Raw genomic sequence first — 21,038 nt, forward strand, 5'->3', positions numbered from 1 at the left:
TGATGCCCAAAGGATGCAGTAATCCAAGTACGTACTTGGGTAGGGCACTCTCACATGGGTGAAAGGCAAACACTGGATATCCTGTTTTGTTGATCTGTCTGGGGAGGCTGTGCAAAACATGACAGGGCAGTTCCCTGAAGTGCAATTAAACCATCAAGCACTAATACCAAACCTCAATAAAAAATAGAATTACCGCCTCGCAGTTGTATGCCTCCACAAACCAGTCAAGTTGCATTTACAGGTTACATCCATGTCTGTCCAGACTCATGTAGCCATGACAGCTGACAATGCTTCAAATATGGATGTTGCTGAAACAGAGCGACATATTCTAAAACATGGATGCTTCACACACACCTTCAAGCACAGAGGATCTATACAATCAGCACAACACCCAAGATTAGTGGCACCAATTCAGTGTTCGACCAAATGTTTCCCCTTCTGTTCCTGAGTTATGGTGTAGAATAATGGCCAAAAAGGTGTTTTTGCAAATTGTTATTATGGTACAGTGAAGTCGACCTTTGACCTTTGGATATAAAATGTAATCACTTCATCATTTTATTTTATCAGACAGTTGTGTGAAATTTTGTCATCATTAGCACATGAATTCTTGAGTTATGGTCAAAAACATGTTTTGTGAGGTCACAGTGACCTTTGGCTTTTGACCACTTAAATCTAAGCAGTTCATCGTTGAGTCAAAGTGGACGTTTGTGCCAAATTTAAGGAAATACTCTCAAGGTGTTCTTTAGGTATCACGTTCACAAGAATGAGACAGACAAGGTCATAGTGGTTGTACTTTCACCTTTAAACACCAAATCTGATCAGTTTGTTGTTGAGTCCAAGTGGACGTTTGTGCCAAATTTAAGGAAATTCCCTCAAGGCGTTATAAGGATATCACACTCATGAGAATGGGATGTACACATGGACGTCTGTACAGACAATCTGAACATTTAATGCCTCCGGCAAAGATAAAATTGGTTGATTTTTCCTCATGTTAAAATGACACTGTGGCCCAAAGTGTGTGCAAAATACACAAAGTAATCATGTACTCACTGGACACATCCTTTACTGAGACAGAAACAGGTGTTGTAGCATTGGCAAGTCATACTTTATTTTCCAATTGTGCAAAAAATACAGAACCCACCCTACACCTGTATAAAAACAAGAAAATTAAAATATATTCACACATTTTGATCATATCTTACTGCATTACGGATTATTCAAAAACAGACAAATCATAGTATTTACAGTTCCCATAACTTTACAAAATCTTTAGCATTGCCATAAAAATTCCCATATAGAAAAGACTTAAATGCCTAGCGTAGCGATAGGACTGAGGTAGAATACAAAGATAAAGATTCATTTTTTTTCTTGGCCAGGTATTTGTGATATTTTTACAGTTTCTTAAACAAACTCTTTCTGTTATCCTCAAGGAAACAAACGGAGTGACAAGGTTTAATGATACAACTGGACACCCCAGTCCTGAAGCACTAATTGGATTTTACATTTGTTTCATTAGTTGACATGAGGGATGCTTACTATGCTAAAATATCTTTTCAGAGACAGCAGAAACACTTTAGAGACCTAAACCAAGACAGGTGTACAGAGATAAAAACAACAAAATCATTTTTAATAATAGGAACTGCTTTAAGAAACGTGTTCAAATCATGGCTGTAACAATGGCAACAGTGCCTCATTCCAGTCTAGTGACAGACTTCACTGTGTCTGCGTCCTGCATGCACTGCATAGTGTTAACTGTTCCAAAGTTAACTGCAGTTAGATGATGAGAATCTTTAATGCATTCACACCTAAAAATAGGGTCTAGTCTCCACACATGAAGGTCTCTCTGTACCTGAAACATGTGACACATTCATCTGTCTTAGGTGGGGAGGGGACAAATTTAGCATTTTCATGTATTTTACAAAAACAAGAGAGATGAGAAAATGAGAAAAGCACTAAGCAATAATAAATATAAAATGACAAATGTTATTTTAACACCTACTGTCTCTGATTAATGTTTAATAAATCTACAACATCGCCACCATTCTGAGGATCCATCTGCACCAGCTCTCATATACTACACAGTCAACTTAGCAACATTATACCTCCGCTCAATCACCTCCACATATCTGGCAGTGAAGTGACACCAGCCTTCTTAAGGGAAACATAATCTATCTACAGCAGTGCCTGCTGCCTGTATACACTTCCATTTACCACACTGTTTCCTCTCTTTCTGTATCTGCTTGACAAGTTCTGGTCTACCCAGCCGAGAAAACATCCTCGCTCACAATGAGCGCACCATTTAACTTATAAATACAATTTAGACTTTAGTTTTGGTTTCACAGGCTAAATCCTCGAGAGCAAAAAGCAAAGATTGTCCAGGTGAGCAGAAGAAGGCAATAAAATAATACAAAATATCATAATAGACATAAAAATGTTAAACAAACCAAATATCATAGATTCTGTACACAATGATTAAATACAGTGTGATCAGTATACATTCCTGTGTATGAAAACCAATTTGAATTTGTAATAAGAGCATCAATGTAAACATAATACTTTCTGTAAAACATGTCTAACTCAAAACTTGCAGCACCAGCTGTTCAATGTATCATAATATATAAAAACATTCTGTATTCACAGATTGAGTAAGTATGTAGTAATATCTATATCTGGAGATAAAAGTTGAGAAAAAAAATAAAGGTCCATTAAAATATTGGACAACAACTTTTACTGGGCGGCTATTGTTTATGAACTAAGGGGGAAACGTGTCCATCAATCTGCTGGGATGTTCTGTTTCCACTGACGGCGCAGAGACAGATTAACAACCATGGTATCCAACCTGTGGGCACTTCCTGCTCCTCAAGAGCAGCTGAGGTGACTCTGTTGGTGTCTGGATTTCTGATCTGAAGTCTCACTCCCTCACAGCAAAGACTCGGAAGGAGCCTCCCTCGGTATTGCTTTTGCTGTAGACGGACAATACAGAAAACATGTTACATTTGGCAATCGCTAATACAGGTGCAGCACAGCAGCTTAGTATGTAACTTCCATAGTTGTAAGAAATAGATTTGAGAGGAATGGTAAAACTGAAGCAGTAGAGGCTGTGTTATCCTGAATTTTAATCCCTAGTGTAGGTCTCAATCATCACATATGACCCACTTGAAGTGTTTGGAGATGGATTTTTCTTCAGGGATTCACCCCTTTGTCTGTATTTTCTCATTTTCTTCTTATTTTCTGTGGTCAGGGCGTTTATGGGCATGTCCATCAACAGCGCTCAGATGAGGTCGGGGCTTTTTAAAAAGGTAGTGACCAAGTGCCGGACCGTAAGCAACAGGCATTCAAGAAGCAGAGCGCCGTAAAAATGCAAATATAGCAAGGTAAAATGCGAAATGAGAGTGAATCTAAGGTTGGCTATCACTTCTACTTGCTCTGGTAAGCATGTTTGCAAACAGTAACCAACAAGCCGGCATAGTATACCTTGAAATGTCTCACCGGCAGCAGTAAAAGTGATAGCCAACCTCAGATTCAATCTTATTTTGGAACAAGCTTTGTCCACTTGGGGTTTTGCCTTGCTATATTTGTGTTTTTTCTGAGCTGTGTTCCCAATTTCGTAGCCTCCTCAAGATAAAAAAACAACAACTGGCCAGCTGTCTTAGTGTAGTGACTCTTTGCCCCATCCTTGGAGAACACCTGAACTAACTACACAGAGCCTTAACTCAGTGCAGCCCACCCTAATTTTTGCCTCATTATCAGTGACTTTCGTAGTGTCCTCTTGGATGCGTCCTACTCAGGGTCTGGCACCTGGTTGCTACCTTTTTTATGATGTCCTGACCTCACCTGCACGTTGTATGCAGAGACACCCCAAACACAGCAATAAGCCGAGTCATGATTGAGAGAGATTACTTGATATGAGTTTTGCTTTGTTTTAGGAAAATCCCGCACACTATAACTTTAAGCTCAAAAAACACTGGATCCTTAATGCAACCGAACGCATCTTTCAGCAGACCTTGGTGACATCATGAGGGTTAACAAAAGAAAGCTCCCTCTAGAGCCACAGAGGAAATCACACAGCTGTGTTCACAGGCAGAGTAGTACTCCACATGATGAGTAAAGTGAAGTGTAAAATTTCCCTTTAAGTCAAATAAATATCTTTTGCGTGATGTTTGTTTTTGTGATACTTGGAAGTCTGTTTCTCAGTATTGTCCAAGTCCTCGCAGCAGCCAAGTCCATTAAAGAGCACACAATCACGGTGTTCAAAATATCTTAGGAAATGGCACATTGGCAGTATGACTCATTTTTGCCGTATTTCTGCGTCTGACCTTTTCCAGCTACCACATGTGTTAAATCTGATGACTTTGTAATTAGTTCATTGGTGGAGAGACCTTGAAGCTCTGCCATGATCAATAATCGTGATAGGCCTGCGCGATTGGTATCAGATCGCAGATAATTGGCAACATAGGAAAGCACTGACTAAGTGGCTGACAGCATTTCCATCCTCGAGTAATCAGATAGGCTGTGATTACTTCCCCAGAAACAGAGCCCGGTCCAAACTGCCCGCCCTGCCATGATGTTGGCACATGGCACGGACTCTCTCTCAGCCGTTTATTGACCTCCTATCCCAGTGCCCTGAGTGGGGCCTTCGCAGCTCTGCATTAGATTTCATAGTAGTCAGACTTGGATTATTTTGGCCATTCAGCACTTTGCACACTCAATTGAAATGCCTGAGTAAAGTAAGCAAAGATCCCATGTGTGGCCCATCCACACACCAAACCACACCATTACTCTTACAACCCCACATGCCAGCAAACTGCCCACAAGGGCTTCCTTGCCTAAGCGCAGTCCACTGGAGCCGGCCACAGCCATGAGAGTGATGTGAGAAACATGGTGTGCATGCAGGGAGCCCACTACATGCAGTATTACAGGAGACATAAATCAAGGTAGGGTGTAGTGAATAAAAGCACCTTTCTCAGGCATATTTTAGATTCTCTTGTCAAATTTACTTGTCTAATTTGACTACAAAATCCATGTTTTTATTTCAATTGTGTCTCAAGGTTTTCTTTACCACACTCCCACTGGTCTAAGATTAAAGCCTGAGCTGAGCAAAGTACTGAAGATAAATATTATTCTGTGTCTGTACATGACAGTATATAATCTCCAACATAAAATTCAGTTTTAAATTGACTTGAATTGGATTTTCTTTTTACACATGCACGATTATTCTGAACATAGTGAAACCTAGAGATTTGGTTTCAGACCTACTGATTTACTGCCCTGATCTCGAAGTTGTTCAACAGTTTAAATACATTTGGTGTTGTCTCCATGGACGGCTGTTTCTCACAGTTGGAAAAACTTTGATTAAGAATGGGGATGTCATCTTCCTACACAGCAAAATGTTCACTGACAATGTATTTCAGTTGTTTCCCACCAAAATAGGTAATACAGTATCCAATTGTAGTGACTACAGCATTTGTTTTTGTTACCTTTTTTCGTAACATTTAACCAAAATCAGGATCTTTCCGTAACTAAAGTGCTATTGTTGCCTAAACCTAAGACAATAGTTTGGACGTAAAAACCGAAGTTCTGGTGCATCACACCAGTGCTAGCATCACTGCACCGGCCTACCTACCAAATGCAGTATATTGCTGAACTTCTCTGCCCCTACTCCAACTCCCGACCTCTTAGATCCTCAGGACTTGTCTTGTAACTGTCCCACGATCGAGGCTGGTGTGTAAGGGAGATTGTGCCTTTGCAGTAGCTGCTCCAGAACTTTGGAATAGCCTTCTGCTCTCGCTCAAATGTTCCCCCTCCATTGACAATTTCAAGGCAAATCTTAAAATGTGCATGTTGGTTGGCCCTTGGTTGTTCCTAGTGGTTTTAATATTTCAATATTTTCTAGTCTTTTTAACGTATGTTATTGTTCTTACCTGTGTTATTCTGTTTTATATTTGTGTCCATGTTATATTGCTGTATATTTGTGTGTCATTCTTTTAATTTGTACAGCATGTTGGTCAACTGCAATTAAAATGCGCTATATAAATAAACTTGATTTGATATGATTTTGGTGTGGTGTTTCATGTCCTGAAAGAAATGTTGTCTATGAACATAATCCAGGCAGCGATTACGTTGCCACAAAAACATAATTAAGAAACCAGTCTATTAAAAAACAAATGTAATTTCTAGGAGACAGGGTTACACCTCTTAAATCAACATATTTCTGTCATCAAAGTGAAAAATGATGACGTATCTGCTTCTAGTAACTGCTATGGTAGCTTCGGCGTCATCTTCAAATGAATTTATCATGGCAAATCTGTCACTCCCTGCGATTGCTTAGGCCAAAACAAGCTGGCATGAACACAGTGTAAAGCTGAATGTACCCCACAAACAAAATCACTATTCAGTCTGACTTCTCTCCCTGACACACCAACTGAGCACCAACACAGGTGTTCTCAATCCTGCCTAATTAGACCTCTTCTCATGACTGTGTGGTTGTGTGCAGACTTGACTCTCCTGTTGGCTTTGTTGCACCTGTTTAGGTGGGACACCTTAGATTTTCATCATGCTTGTTAGTGCAGTGAGTTTGCTGACCTTGCATAAACCCCAGCATAATTCCAACCATCCAGAACAAATGAGGATTTGCAGGGTCTTTAAAGTCTGGTTGAGAGACCTTGCTTTGTTTTTTGCAAACACCATGTGGAATGTGCTTTGGGAAAATATTCTGACACTACCGGGGGATCCTAACCATCAAACCTTACGCACTACCTGACTCCTCTGAGACTTAAGCAGGTGGTAGAGTGCTTGTACATGTTATTAGTGATAAAATATTCCCACACTTTCCCGGGCTTTAACGCTGAACTGATAGCTTTCATTGCAACCGAGGAGGCTTTGCACTTTCACAGCTGCCAAAATGGCTGCTTGTTGATGGAAGCTGTCAAACACCACGTCTAAACATGAATGGTTGTTCTCATTTTCAGATAAAAAAAGCCTCTCTTAAATACTCTACAGCCAGACTGTTCGGAGCCAAATCTAAAAATATAGATTACTGTAACTCAAATTATCTCTAATGTCACTATGGTAACCTACAGCTATTTGACACGGTGCCTGATTCATCCATCTTTGTACCTTTTGTTATTGTGCAACAACCCTTATCTGGGAAAGATAATTACAGTAAAAATAGTTGACTAAAAAAAAAATCAAGCAGTACCTCTCAGACTGGATGCCGTTTTTCAGGACACCAGGATAGGTCTTTCTCTTGTCCAGTGGCAGAACATCCACATAACCGCCGTCTGGTTTGATTACCCCTGCATGGATGGCTGCTTTACAAATACTGGAGCTCTGTGTGGAGAAAGTGTGGCAAACAGGAGAAACGCTTTTATAACATGGTTTTGAATATCTTTGTAATTCCTTTATTTTGGAATACAGTACAAAATATATTGCAGTAATCCACAGAAACACACGCAGGCATTTGTTTCACAGTCTGAGCCAGCACAACAGACCGTAAGCTCTTATCAGCAGTCTGGAGCAGAATCATTCATTTCTAGTCTAAACACAGATCACGCTCTCCATACACCCCTACAGCATTTCTCACCAGATGGTTTATGTCTCATGTTTAACCAGCATCCAGCTTCTACACCACTGTAGAAACACATCTGGGTGCCTGAGATTGCAAAACATTCCTGGGCACATTTGCTATGAGACACAGTGCTGCCTTACTGTGAGATGTTAAGGGGAGCTGTGATGTGTGTACACCTGGACGTCATCTGAGGTCAATGTCCAAGGTAAAACCCCATGAAACACCACATCATCCACTGTGACTGTGCCAACTGTACGTCTGATAAATTTGTTTTAGAGGGTACTTTACGATGACTAATCTACCCTGAACATGATTTAGGTGTCATCCAAGCGATGACATAAACCAGCTTTCATGAAACCATATTCTGTCTGTATCTCCTATCTCTGAGGCACATGCACTTAGTCTGAGATAACACTTGAATAACCCTCTGAGTGGGCAAGCCCCAAGTTGGGTAATGCATCCCTGGCAGCCTTATGCTTAACGCACCATTACTCCTATTCTCCATGAGCCAGGTTCACACTGTGATTCAATGACTTTCCATAAAAACAGTGCAACACATCATTCACTGGAAACCACACCTACTGGAGGGGAAAACAATTAGCACCACAATATGCAACCAACGCCTAAAAATATTAGATTTCAGCATGTCAAAGGATGATTTTAGCACCCTGTGTCTACAAGAGAAGAAAAGCTATATTACCAAACTCAGTATTGTCGGTCTGTCTCTGTGTACCATCTCCTTCCCTTGCTTATTTTGGAGAAATGATCCCACTGGACGTCCAGAAGTGAACCTCTACAGCTTGTTTGGCCAAATTAGCAACTGTAACTTTTTTATGACTGTCAGGATCCCACAGTTTCCCATGTCTTCCTGCTGATGCCTCACATCCTGTCTCCACTTTTGCCCTCTTAAAAGCTGAGTTTTTCAAATCAGCAGCTTCTAAAAACTTAGCTCTGGGTTCTTTCCCCTGTTGGTAGTGCATCCCACAACACAACACCCTTTGGGGCATTTTCTGTCTTTTGCTAGCACACAGAATTGACAAGGAGGCACCTTCACACAATACAAAGTCAGTGGAAAGTGATGAATTGTCTTCCCCTCCGGTATGGACAGGACGTTATTGAGCTCTGTCTCTGTAGCTACAATGCATCACAAAGCCTGCAAAGTCACTCTAACTTAATCACATTGCAGATCTGGATGTCATTTTCTTTCTGTCTGGACTAATAGCACATAAATGAATAAAAATAAACAGCACAGAACTGGAGAACCAGTTTGTAAAAGTTCCCTCAAAACATGTATGACTTACATCTGCGTAGATGTTGTTTCCAATCACAGGTGACCAGTAGGAGGGCTGAGTCTTGCAGCTGGCCGGACAGAAGATTCTGAAAAACATTTTGGACATTAGTATGAATGTGCAGCATCAGATAGGGTGTCAGATTAATGGATATATTTTTCAATGATGGCTAACACATGACTTTAACACCCCCCATTTACCACTGATAAGCACTATACGATGCTTTAAACAGTTTATAACACAGTATATAAAAGGGTTGTAAGAAGATAGAAGGATATTTCAGAGTGATTACTGAAGTCCAGTATTTGTAACAGTGCTACTGTATTGTCATCCATTATCTGTTTATACACATGGGTGCCCACAGGAGGAGTTACTCCAAAGCAAAACCTGTAACTGGATAATTATTTCATGCTTTATAGAATGATGAGATGATGTGAGGAGGCACCTTGGACAGTTTGAGTTGGGCTTCTTGTAAGGGCAGATTTCAGCCACAGTGGTGTAGCAGTCAGCAGTTATTTCTGTCACAAAGAGAGAAGAGAAAACCACTTACTTTATATACTTCATATGGCTGACTGTGTGAATCTACATGTAATTATGACTCAAAGCTCTTCTTGAAAACTGTGCCTCACTTACCCTCCACTTTGGCCACCACAAAGGCATTACCAGCTTTGTATTTACTGTAAAAGACATCGTAGTATTTAGAAATCAGCACTCAGAAATCCAGAGTTGCACAAAATGTGAATCACTGAAGCAGGGGGATGTATTTCACAAGTGTTCAGCAGATGTGATTTCAAGCTATTAGGGAAATTGGTCAGAACACAAACACCTACCTGGACGACTCGATGCCGTTCTTAGTGGCTCTGACAAAGAACGGAAACTTTTCCATCCTTGTGATGTCGACCACTCCTCCGTTATTGTCAATGACACCAAAATGGATAGCAGCTCGGCAAATACTCGATTGCTGAAACAATAAAAAATGAGCGCTTATAAATATGCATTGAGAGTATAAATTGTTGCATGACGCAAGATGTTTGTTTCATGTTGGGTAGACTCACCACATCATAAAAGAGAGTTCCCCAAACCTTCCCTTTCTTGTTCACACAGTTAGCAGGACACTTATATCTGCAGAGTCAGAAATGGAGACAAGAGTGAGCTGATATTGGACAGGAAGTAAATTAGACTGAATAAAACATATTTTATGCACATCCTGACCTGTTGCAGGTTGCTCCTTTACACTTATCCCGCAGTCTAGTTTCACACTTAATGTTTTGAGCTGCAAAAACAAGACAAGAAATGAGTAAGGAAATGTAAAAACAAACAAACATGTAGGTTTAATTTTTTTTTTAATAATTCCCGTAGCTACCGAGAAAGGTGTTGCTGGGAGTCTTCGAGGGTGGGCTCCTGGGTGTGGCGGGCTTAGGAGTGGATGGTTTGGACGCTGGTTTCTTAGGAGGAGACGGTTTAGGTTTGGGGGCAGGTTTGGCGGTGGTACGAGGTGGCAGTGGAACCTGAGGTTTCTCCACCTCATTCATGTCCTCTGTCTCTGAGCGCTGGGAGTCTATAGATGAACAAACACACATGAGCTCAGGTTGACAATACATTGACATCATTCAGTGAAAACCATGTGCACTCACTCACCTTTGTAACACAGGTTATTCCTACATCCTCCTCCGTAGCTGGGAGGGCACTGAGAACAAGGCCGCCCGTTCTGGTATGGCGCCTCGCCGATCCAGTTGCCCCTGCAGAAGTGAACAGTAGACAGCTTGACTAAGGTGGAAATTAATCATCAGTCAAGCATCACTGAGCTCATGGCCTTGTAATTACTTCAGCACTTTTTTGTCCACAGTCAACACTCGTAATAGTCATTAATCCTGCAAACTAATAAAAACACTCCTCGTTGTCTCTCAGGCAATTACATCCTGTGGGCTGTCTGGAAAACAAGCGCCTGCTCTGCTCTTATTTTTCTTTCCCTATGCTTCATTATTATTTTTTTTATTATTCTGACTTCTGGAGGAATTTTAATGGCTCCAATCTGTCATACAAATGTATCGGACAACTAGCGCTACATATCTGGAGTGCAGCTATATTAGGAACACACACTGTGAAGAATGTAAACAAGAAGAGAGAGGAGGTGTGAGTGAACTGTGGAACATAGAGGGATACTGATCTTACTTTGGGGAGTAGTTGCACACAAGGTAAATGGCATTCTCCCATATTTCTCCCCACACGTTCATCCTTGGACACACGTGCACAGCGCAGCCCACTCTGCTAGTGGTCGCCCAGACCAGCTGTAAAGAGGGAAATAAAAGAATGGCCAAAGTTAGCACACAGACTTGCTGAATGAACCGACACATAGCAGAGTAAACTATTGAGCTTGTAGCCTCAGGTTTCCTGCCTCACTTTTCTCACAGCCCATTGCATTCATTCCAGAGGAAGCAACTAGATTGGCAGTCACGATTAATGGGGCCACTGGGACGTCCAGGAGTGCCGGGTCTGTTATTCTGCCCCAGTCAGATGCATGTCTTGTGTGAACCCAGTTTGCCCTCCGTGACACCATCATCCAGATAGAAGTGGAAATAAATGGCAGCTTTTAATATCTTAACTCTGCAGAAACCAGAAGTCAGCGTAGGCCCCCGAAACGGTCCAAGGTAAAATAAAACGGCTTATTAAACGGAAAGCTGCTGCAGTGGGGTTCCAGATGAATGATGTGCCATTTGACGGCAAATACAACACAGCATGTTCCATAACTCCTCCTCACTTTCCTCCCAAACTCTGAAACATGTGCGCTCTCCCTCCTCAGGAATGTTCATCTTTTTCCTGGTCCAGTTAGAAGCAACTGGAAGCAGTGAGTCAGCAGACAGACTGATGTGTGCTGAGTGCTGGTAGCTCAGCTCAATGTACTCAATAACTCCAGAGGGTCTAGCATTTCTCCGCAGTGGTAGTTATGGAGTATGACTGCCGGGAACTTCCAGCAAATGAAGGACAGAGACAAGGTGATGATGCTCAGATTTGGCACTGTCTACTCTGCAGCATCTTTAGAAGAATCCAGGTCAAGCAGTGAGGGGTGTCTGGTGTGTCTGGAAATGACTACCAGATGGCAGTGATCGGGTTTCAGGGTGAAGGCAGAGGGAGGAGTCTGGATGTTTCTTTAAACTCATCCCAGCAGCCACTAAGTAAAGTCTAGTGGAAGAGGAGACCAGCTCACCCACTTCTGTTTCCATTTGATTGATTTATTCATTCACTCGTCCACCCATCAACTATTCTTTCTGTACATTACTTGCCTCTGAATTTCTATTTATCCTTCACTGTCTATAATTTATTAATCCATACCTGTCAGTTAACCCCCCAGTCACCCCCACACTGCCCATAAGTGCTGTGAAATATCATACAGAGTGCACAAACCACATGCTGTAGCACAGCAGCACCTGTCAAGTCACATATGTTCCATATCACAGATAAAAGAAAGCACACAAGCTGATACTTCAGAGATTCAATCATAAATATAGCAGACATTAAAGTATAGGCTTCAAAAGGAAGTTTAAAAATATATTTCATCCATAAATGAAACCCACCATACTGTGTGCTAACCTTTTCATCTTGCAGTCACTGATCCAACTGAGAGTAAAACCACTGCAAACTAAGTGCTTTATTAAAGTACTCAGAGATATCCTCCTTTTTATTCCAAGCATTCCTCTTTCTCGTTAAACCTGGAGCCTACATTACCCACAATGCAACACAACTACTGACAACTTGGTCGCAGATTCAGTTGTGTCATGGTAGCGGCAGCTAATGTAGCAGAGATGAGGAGCGGGCTACAGAGGTCATTTTGTTTTGTTTTGTCTGTCTTAAAAGTTTCTCCTGAACTCGTTCACCCAACCTGATCTCACAGAAATACCTGAAATGACACAACCTCTTAACACCGCATTTTGTGGCGATTGCACGAAACGTGTCAAAATTACATACCAGTATGGTCACAATTTTAGACATGTGGTTAACATTGTGAAATGGTAGCAGTTTTGTTAGGTTTAAACACCAAAAGTACTTGGCTAGGTTCAAAAAAAGATCGTGGCTTCAGTTCAGATCAGTACGTGAACTTGATTTAAGTATGTTAAGTTGAAATAAGTCAACGCTGACGTTTCGTTTCACATGGGACATGACCAGCGGTCTCCTGAGTGAAAGTCCTGTGTTTGTTTGACCCATGCACTAACCCGACTTTCCTCCACATGCAGACTTTGTTGCTATTTATCAAGCGGCAACCTCAGAGGCTGAAAAACGAAGTGCTAAAAACTGCAGTACCTCGAATGGCCACTTGAGGCTGGCTTCAAAACAGCAGTAAATCCCAATAGACCTCCATAATGCCCAGCAGAAATAAACATGTTTACAGCCAGGTACAAAAAACACTTTTGGTCTCCATAGCTAATCTCAACATTCATGACTGTACAGATCTGTTTGCAGTTTATTAAGGCTTAAAGTTAAGCATATTTAAGGTGGGGGCGCGTGAGTGACAGGCTGCCTTTAAGGCGTCGCTATAGTCTGTGAGTCAGATCCACCCTTCGCCCCCCCACAGCTTCACCCTCTCGTCTAAGTATAGTCACTTCTGGCTCCAGAAAACCAAGATGGTGAACTTGAGGCTTCAAAACAGGAGTCCACAAACCAATAGGTGGCGTCACGGTGGCTACGTCCACTGTTATATACAGGCTATGCTCCTTAGACTACCGATGGGGTTGTAGCATTTACCACCTCCATTGGCATTGTTTCCGTGGTGGTGGCATGTAATTTAAACACATTATGTGTCACCACCACATAATGTGTTGTTAAAATGTCATCTTACCTGGGTGTAATGGGTGCACATGGGCCCGGAGCAGCGTTCTGGGCACCAGGGATTGCACTCCTGGGGGTAGGGATAGGTGTAGTCTTTCACCTCATCGTACCAGGTCTGGACATGGAAGGCAGGAGAGCGGTATCTGTAGGGTCCATGCGCGCACACACATACACAAACACACACAGAGAGACACACAGTAGGCTCAGTCACAGACCGTCCAGGTACCAAGGGCAAAAGGGAAATATCTGAGGGAGCTGCCAGGTGCTTTGGCCAGACTTGAGAAACACTGCATGAACCCCCCTGCCCCTCCTCCTCCCTTCAGCCCTCAAATGATGAGTCTGAATTTGACCTGGCACACAGACCGGCAGTCTGCTCCCCGTCCATAACAGGGGAAATCAAATCAGGTTGAAAAAAAAAAGAATCAGAGCAAACCTAAACATGGCTCCACGGCCCAACAAATCTGTTCAAGCTCCTGTTATAAACATCTCTTTTTACGGTATTGAAAAGTGCTGAGCTTATAAATGGAGAGAGTAGAGGGGGAGTGGAAAAAAAGGACTCCACATCAGGGTTTGTTGGCACAGGAAGAAAAGAAGGGAATAGGGAGGGAGGAAAGGGGCTGTGAGAATGGGAGCAGATTCCTGGAAGGGCACCTGCTGCGATAGCCATACTCTGTCATACACAGAGGCCTACTGTGTCTGGTGTCTGCTCAGACACACACACGCCCATTCACACAAACACCAACCTTAATGCACTAGCACTGACTAGCGCTTTTAACTACCCATGTTTGTGCCTCACACATATCAGTGGACCGAGACTGTGTTTTAAAGGAGCAGCACTCATCACTGTAGTTTATAGGGAGCTGCTTCATCCTGCAACAGTTGAGAAAATACTTACCCTAATAAAGAAAGAAGAAGTACATGTACAAGTACAGGAAGTCATTTTGATCTGCTGATTACGTAACACAATAACTCTGAACCTCTGTTGGTGCTTCTTCAGGCTGGGTATCAAAGCTCAATATTTTTGGGGTACATTGAGTAACGAAAACTGAAAAGTACCAATAATTGGCATCAAATGCAAATTCATATTTGTTGTCTCGATTACTTATTCCGCAATCAGGTGTTTACGTTTACTAATGTTCAGTAATAAGCCTTTATAAGAACAGCTTTTGGGTTGCCAGGTTGTGAACATGACTAAGGGTCCACAGCCGCACCATCTGCTCTGTACTGCTGTACTGTACATGGGCACAATGGTGCTTTGAGCTAAATGCTAAGGTCATGGAGGGGCTGCATATTGTTCTGACGGCGCAAAATTCTAAAGCCCCATTAGTCCCATTGGACCCAAAGCCCATTTCTTCAACAAAAAACAAACACCCATTTCTCCGAAGTCCCATTTCTCTGAAAATACACACTCCCTGCAGTTAGATAACTTAACTGCTGAAAAAATGTATGTTTTTGTAAACCACAGAGATGTTAAATTTGTGCATTATTTTGTAACTGGTATGTTGAAACTTCAGGCTCAAAACCACTTGGTTCAGATAAGATTATGTTTCAGCTTAAAACACCCATGACTGGTGGTACAAAAGTCGCTGGAGAAGCAGGGACCAGTCAGTGAAAATCTCTCGGGTTAGGTGGCTCAAACGCTGCAGAGAAACTGAATCTACTTGCAGGGAGTGTGTATTTTTGGTGAAATGGAGCAATGGTCATTTGTTTTGGGGTAATGGGCTGTCTGAGAAATGGGCTTACAGTCCAATGGGGCATTTTCTGAAGTAATGGGGCATCGAAATTTTGGGCCGTCAGAACAATGGCATAGCACAAACATGGGTTATAGTGAACAATCTAGCATGCAGATGCTAAGCAGGTATAATGTAACCATTTTCCCATCCTTATATCACCTTCTGTAAAAGGACTGTAGAGGATCTAGACCATAATCCTATTAATTAACAGTTTAGTAAGTATTTTATAATGAATTTCCAACAATTATAACTGCAGAAATGTCAACTAAACAGGACAAACACCAGACAGAGGGATGTGGTCTTATCTATTATATCATCTTGCAACTCATGTGTAAAGCATTAGTAAATGATTTATTAACCAATAATAAAGCAGATAACAAAAATGTATAAGCTCTTAATAAATGGCTCCCTAACAGAGGGTGGTGCTGATAAATAAGAAAAGAGTCTAGGAAAATGTATTACTCAAAAAGTTTGCTCCAGAAAATATTGTTTCCATATTGGTGCCAAATCAAATTCGTGATACTCCTCCCTTTTACTGGTGATGGTATTTATAAAATATGACTTGTGATTAATGATCAGAACAGACACAGATAAAGTTTCATTTTGACGCATAAGCTGACTGACTGTGTGTGTTACTGCATCTCACCTTCCCCAGTGAACAGCCAGGTTTTGTCCAATAGACATGAGCAGGTCCTGAGGTCCATGGTCCCACTGACACTGCTCCGCCCAGTGAGTAGCAGACCGCTCCAACTCATCATCCCAGACCTGCACACATAAAGTAAAACGAGTTTCATTCACCTGCTGCATCAGCTACAATATAAAACATTATAATCCACATCTTGTTCTGACTCAGTAGATACCTAACCGCAACTTGTTCAAGGCCTCCACTCCTGCACTTCCTTCCTTCCCAGTGTGCTGAAACTGAGCTGAATACAAGTACAACATTAACCTTTGACGGTGACATCTGAGTGGGGCAGCTGGCGCCTGGCCCTGGTCCACTACAAATCTCCAGCAATCACAGCTGAATTATCCACATTTCCTGAGTGGGTTTCTTTACAGTGGTGGAGAAGGGCGGAAAGCAGAGAAGACACCTGACTCCCACCGTGGAGGGGGCGCTGTGAGGGGAGGGAGGGAGGGAGGACTGCATACAGCACGGCCCCTCAAAGCACATTTCCTCAGTAAATTTCCAGCCTTTTGGTGGTCGCTAAAACATGCATACACAGACACCACTGTAACCCCAAACACCCATACACTAACACAAACACACACACTGCCTGTTCGCTGGAATTTGAGAGAGCACTGGGTTGAGTAAATCTTCAGACACTTTCCTTCCCGGCTATAACCGCACTCCAGAGACACCCAGGCCACCACTGCTTCTCTCAACTTTATGGACCTCGTGGTTTTCAATAACCTCCTGTGTGTCTCAACAATAATCCCTCTCCTAATTTACCCATTGATGTGCCACGTCGTCCCATGACTCTCCCTTTCTAGTCCTATTCTCTCTGTCCTCTGTTGACCCAGCCCTCCCTTGCTCTCCTGTCTTGTCTGAGCTGTCTGAGCAGGTAGGACAGAGTCAGAATTATTATCCTCCCTATTAAAGAGTAGCACAGCAGGCTGGCAAAAGCTCACCATCATGACTGCAAGTTTCCAGCAGAGAGAAAAGGCTGTTTTTATTACAGCAACACAGCTTTTCTGGGCAGAGTATAACCTTAAACGCTAATCACCAGCTGCTTCTCACAGGTTGCTGACACATCAAAATGAAGTTCTCAGTGAGGTGAAGCCAAATGTGATCACTTTCAATCATCTTTAAGAGTTAAAAAAAATAGGTAATTGGGTTATTGGGACATGTCTCACCATGAACTCCATGTTCGAGGATGTGGGGTAGACAGCACCCCTCAGCTTGTTGTGCAGCTGGACAATCTCCTCGCGGTCAGACCAGCGGATGGCCCGTCGGGTCCTACTGCCAGCTGTGTTGCTGGTGCTGTTCTGGTCCACCTCCTCCTCATAGCGGCTCAGCAGCTGTCTGAGCTCGTTGGAGTCGGGCAGGAAGAGGGAAGCTGAGTCCCTGACGCACAGCAGCAGGAGGGAGACGGAGAGGACAGGGAGCCAGGTCATGGCAGCGCAGGTCATTCTGACACTTCAGCTGTCTGGGTTCGGCTTTCAGACTGCAGGAGATGGCGGACTGTGTGTGTGAAGTCCCAGACACAACCTGCAGGGAGGAAACATTTAATGAGTGTTTCCCCACTGTGTGAGTCAACAAAGCAGAGATTACAAAACAAGGGTGTACGGATTACTAAACTAACGCGGAAGTCACTTTATATAACAAAGGTCACATCTTAATGAGGCTGGGATAAAATATTGATATGGAAATCTATAACTCTTCATTCTTTCTCTTGTGTGATGTTGTAGCTGATACTGGCACACGGGCTCCTGTGATGCTGAGGCAAAGCAAACTGAGAGTCTGCCTTCAACTCTAGACTTTTCTCTCTCAGCTCCTCTGCTTCCTGTCAGTTCAGCCTTTTGCCAGTTTGTGGCTGTTGCATAAAAACTATTACTCGTTTATCAGGCGCACTACTAAAATCTGATGCAATCTGATACAAGTGCACTGCAATAAGTCCTTCCCCTGAGAAGCTTTGGATGTTGAGCAATTGTTGATGTGTGGGTGACGTTGTAGTGGACTGAATCACATTTTTATTCCAAGTTATTATCTAAATTTAAGAGTTATGTTTTCTCCTTTTCTACGCAGATACTGTGATTTGTCATAGATGATTGACTTGCAGTATTACTGGGCATCCCAGAAGTGACCACATCATGATGCTGTCAATATCCTGTGCAACAGTGTGACATGATGTTGTTGCATTATCACTGTATGAGTGACCATCTAACTGCCAACCCCAGTTTCTGAGTATGCAACATTTCATATCTTATTTTGAACAGCATCAAATATTATCACATGGACACAAAATAAAATGAGCTTTACCACAATCAACCAACCAGTTAGCACCTGTTTCCAAAAGGTAAAATAAATTGAGCAATCAAGACTCAGCATAATTTCATTAAAAGCCCCCTAAAGAGCCTTTCTACCCAGTAGTAATATAGCTTTAATAGCACCTGTTATAAAGAGTGGTTTCACTATAATCAGTAACACTGGCTTGTTGCTCATTAGTTTTACTGAGATCTCCTCGTCAGCAGCAGGCGAGACACAGAGGAGGGAGACCTGAGTTCATGTTGACAAGCTTTCTAAACTGCAAAACACTACATTCCTGACACATCCAGGAGCAACACTCTGTAACTGACTGTCCATCTGACCTCATCCCTCTGAAGGCCAACAAGCTTCACGTCCAAGATCAGAGCTAAACCAAACATCACACAGTCACAAAGTCTTATAAAAGAGAGAGGAGAGCAGCCAGTCAGCGTGATCAGAGACGAAAGACAAAATAAACCAAGCTCCCAGCTCGCACTGGTTGCTCTCATCCTTGAATCCCTTCACCCCTCTCTCCCTCTGGCTAAAAAGGCGGCTTGAGGTCTGGCACCGGCTCTGTGTCAACACGCCGTGCCAGCTCTGGGCACTGTGAGCCAGCGGGCAGCTCAAGCACCACACCCTTCTCCTCTCCCCTGTTGCCCCCCTTTTCACACTCAACCTCCACCAGCTTCTCTGTCTGGGCCCTTCTCATGGCTCTCATGAATTTTATACCAGAGTGACAGACAGTGCAGACGATCTGGACACACGTACATATCCACATCTTGTCTATGGGAACTGAGACTTGTCTGCCACTGGTGGGCTCGTGTGTGATGTGAAGAGGGGCTGAGCTCCTCTTCGCCTCACCACGAGGTCGAATGTAAACACAGCTTATGTCATTATTCAAATTTTCTGATTCATATACATCCTCATAGATGCTTGCTCACTGTTTAATGCTCTTATGTAAGACACATTTTAATTTACTTTTTACAATAGTTTGTCCCTACAACTCTAAAATTAGTGTTTTTTTGAGGTGAAGTATGACCTTTTTTTTATTAATAACTTTAAATCTTGCAATAATTTTAAAATACTTTACCATTTTGCTCATAAGCTTACTGCCTGTATATACATTTTCCATGATGGTGCTCTCACATTGACATTTGCCTAGTGAAGCTGCAGACTCACAATGAATGACAGTATGTTGCCAACAGCCTCCTTCACAGTCACTTAAATCATATTAAAGTCACTCCTGTCATAACATTATATTGTCATATAAAACAAAAACAGGCTTAGTAAGACAGGTACAGCTTAAATTTACACAGCCATGTCAGTCCTAAGGTATTATAAAGTTATTTTTGCAGGATGCATTATAAATTATAGGTGAAATATGAGACTAAACAAAGTCTATCTAGTAAAACCCTGCTATACCACAGCATACCTGAAAGCTACAACACAACACTTTGCAAATAAATATGTGTAATGTCTCATCTGGCTCACCTCTATCTGTCTCACTGAGTATCCAGCTGAATATTTGGGAGCAGTTTCCTCTGCGCGCTGGAGAGCTGTATAATTCCCTTGTGAGAGGAGCGGGTCTGCTGCTGCTGCTTGTTGGCGGTGTTCCTGAAGCACACAGGAGCTGTGTAACTCCTGAGCAGCTCACAGAGCCTTATATAGAGAAGGAGACCCCTCAGGACCAGAGGAAAAAATTACTGTCTCTCCCCACTCCCCCCACTCGCCAGCCTCCCTCAAGTAGGCTATGTTCTTGGCAGAGCGCGCGCAGTGTGCGCACGCTGACGAGCAGCCTGATGTCAGGAAGAAAACTACAAATCTTGGAGCTGTCAGCCGAGTCAGCGGCAAGCAGTTAGATCATCATCTCTGAATCACGAGTGGTGACAGTTATTACTCAGATATGTATCTTCACAACCAGCTATAGACAAACATTTCAATAGACTAAACATGGGAAGCGGTGAACAGGGGGATTCCCAACAGACAGGGGAGAACTAAAATCACTACACCTAACTTAAAAAAAAAAAAAAAAATAATAATTGATTACTGAATTGTTATTGGTCCTAACATGTAGTACTACTTTCTAATGGAGCACCTTTTACAGCGGCTTTATTAATGATTAAAGAATCATTTACTTATGATTCATAGATTAGTTCTAAGGCATAAAATATTTAGAAAGTAGTTAAAATGTAGTTATAAGTGTTGATAATCCATTACCTATTATGATTTCTAATGAGCCATTAACTAAAGTTAACAGGTCATTAATTGAGGGTTGTAGCCTAATCATCAAGTTGTTTTGTTATTTGGGTTTAATCCAGATCATCTGCAGCTCCTTCTCTGGGAAAAAAGTTGAATAGCAGTTTACACAATCTGGCAGCCCAGATGTTCACATCCTGCTGACTGACTGACAACTTTTGTTTGGTATGCATTTTTAATTTCTCCTTGCTCTTTAGGATCAGTAGGACCTGATAAGCATAAAGAACTAAACACTGTCAATGATAATCAAGTCCCAATGTCCTCAAATAAGATCTACGAAGTCTCAATGTCTTTAAATGAGTACTTCCTCATGTGCAGTGTCTTGTTGCTGTTGATAAAATTGGACCAATTTGTTGCCATATCAAACTACGAACATTATTAATAATGAATAAACACGTTTCAATCAT

At 42.2% G+C, this 21,038-nt stretch overlaps 1 protein-coding gene across 1 annotated transcript; it reads right to left on the reverse strand.

Annotated features, from left to right (window-relative positions):
* Nucleotides 1–1,083: 1,083 nt before the first annotated feature.
* Nucleotides 1,084–20,013, reverse strand: crispld2 (cysteine-rich secretory protein LCCL domain containing 2). Its single transcript, XM_050053419.1, has 15 exons — nucleotides 19,867–20,013; nucleotides 17,265–17,619; nucleotides 16,057–16,175; nucleotides 13,688–13,820; nucleotides 11,029–11,144; nucleotides 10,495–10,595; nucleotides 10,220–10,414; nucleotides 10,069–10,129; nucleotides 9,912–9,978; nucleotides 9,687–9,817; nucleotides 9,490–9,533; nucleotides 9,302–9,374; nucleotides 8,869–8,944; nucleotides 7,199–7,329; nucleotides 1,084–2,963 (listed from the first exon to the last, which is right to left on the reverse strand). The coding sequence occupies exons 2-15, from the start codon at nucleotides 17,538–17,540 to the stop codon at nucleotides 2,912–2,914; spliced, it is 1,575 nt and encodes a 524-aa protein (XP_049909376.1). The 5' UTR covers nucleotides 17,541–17,619; nucleotides 19,867–20,013; the 3' UTR covers nucleotides 1,084–2,911.
* Between the last annotated feature and the right edge of the window lie 1,025 nt (nucleotides 20,014–21,038).

This window comes from Epinephelus moara, chromosome 1 (assembly GCF_006386435.1).
Source record: "Epinephelus moara isolate mb chromosome 1, YSFRI_EMoa_1.0, whole genome shotgun sequence".
NCBI lineage: Eukaryota > Metazoa > Chordata > Actinopteri > Perciformes > Serranidae > Epinephelus > Epinephelus moara.

Excerpts from the sequence above, each read along its gene's own strand:
- crispld2 (XM_050053419.1), bottom strand. The coding sequence starts at position 17,540 with ATGACCTGCGCTGCCATGACCTGGCTCCCTGTCCTCTCCGTCTCCCTC. Across the intron at positions 9,818-9,911 it reads GAACTCTCTTTTATGATGTG|CAATCGAGTATTTGCCGAGC; the intron begins GTGAGTCTACCC and ends TTATTGTTTCAG. Across the intron at positions 9,534-9,686 it reads AACGGCATCGAGTCGTCCAG|TAAATACAAAGCTGGTAATG; the intron begins GTAGGTGTTTGT and ends TGTCTTTTACAG.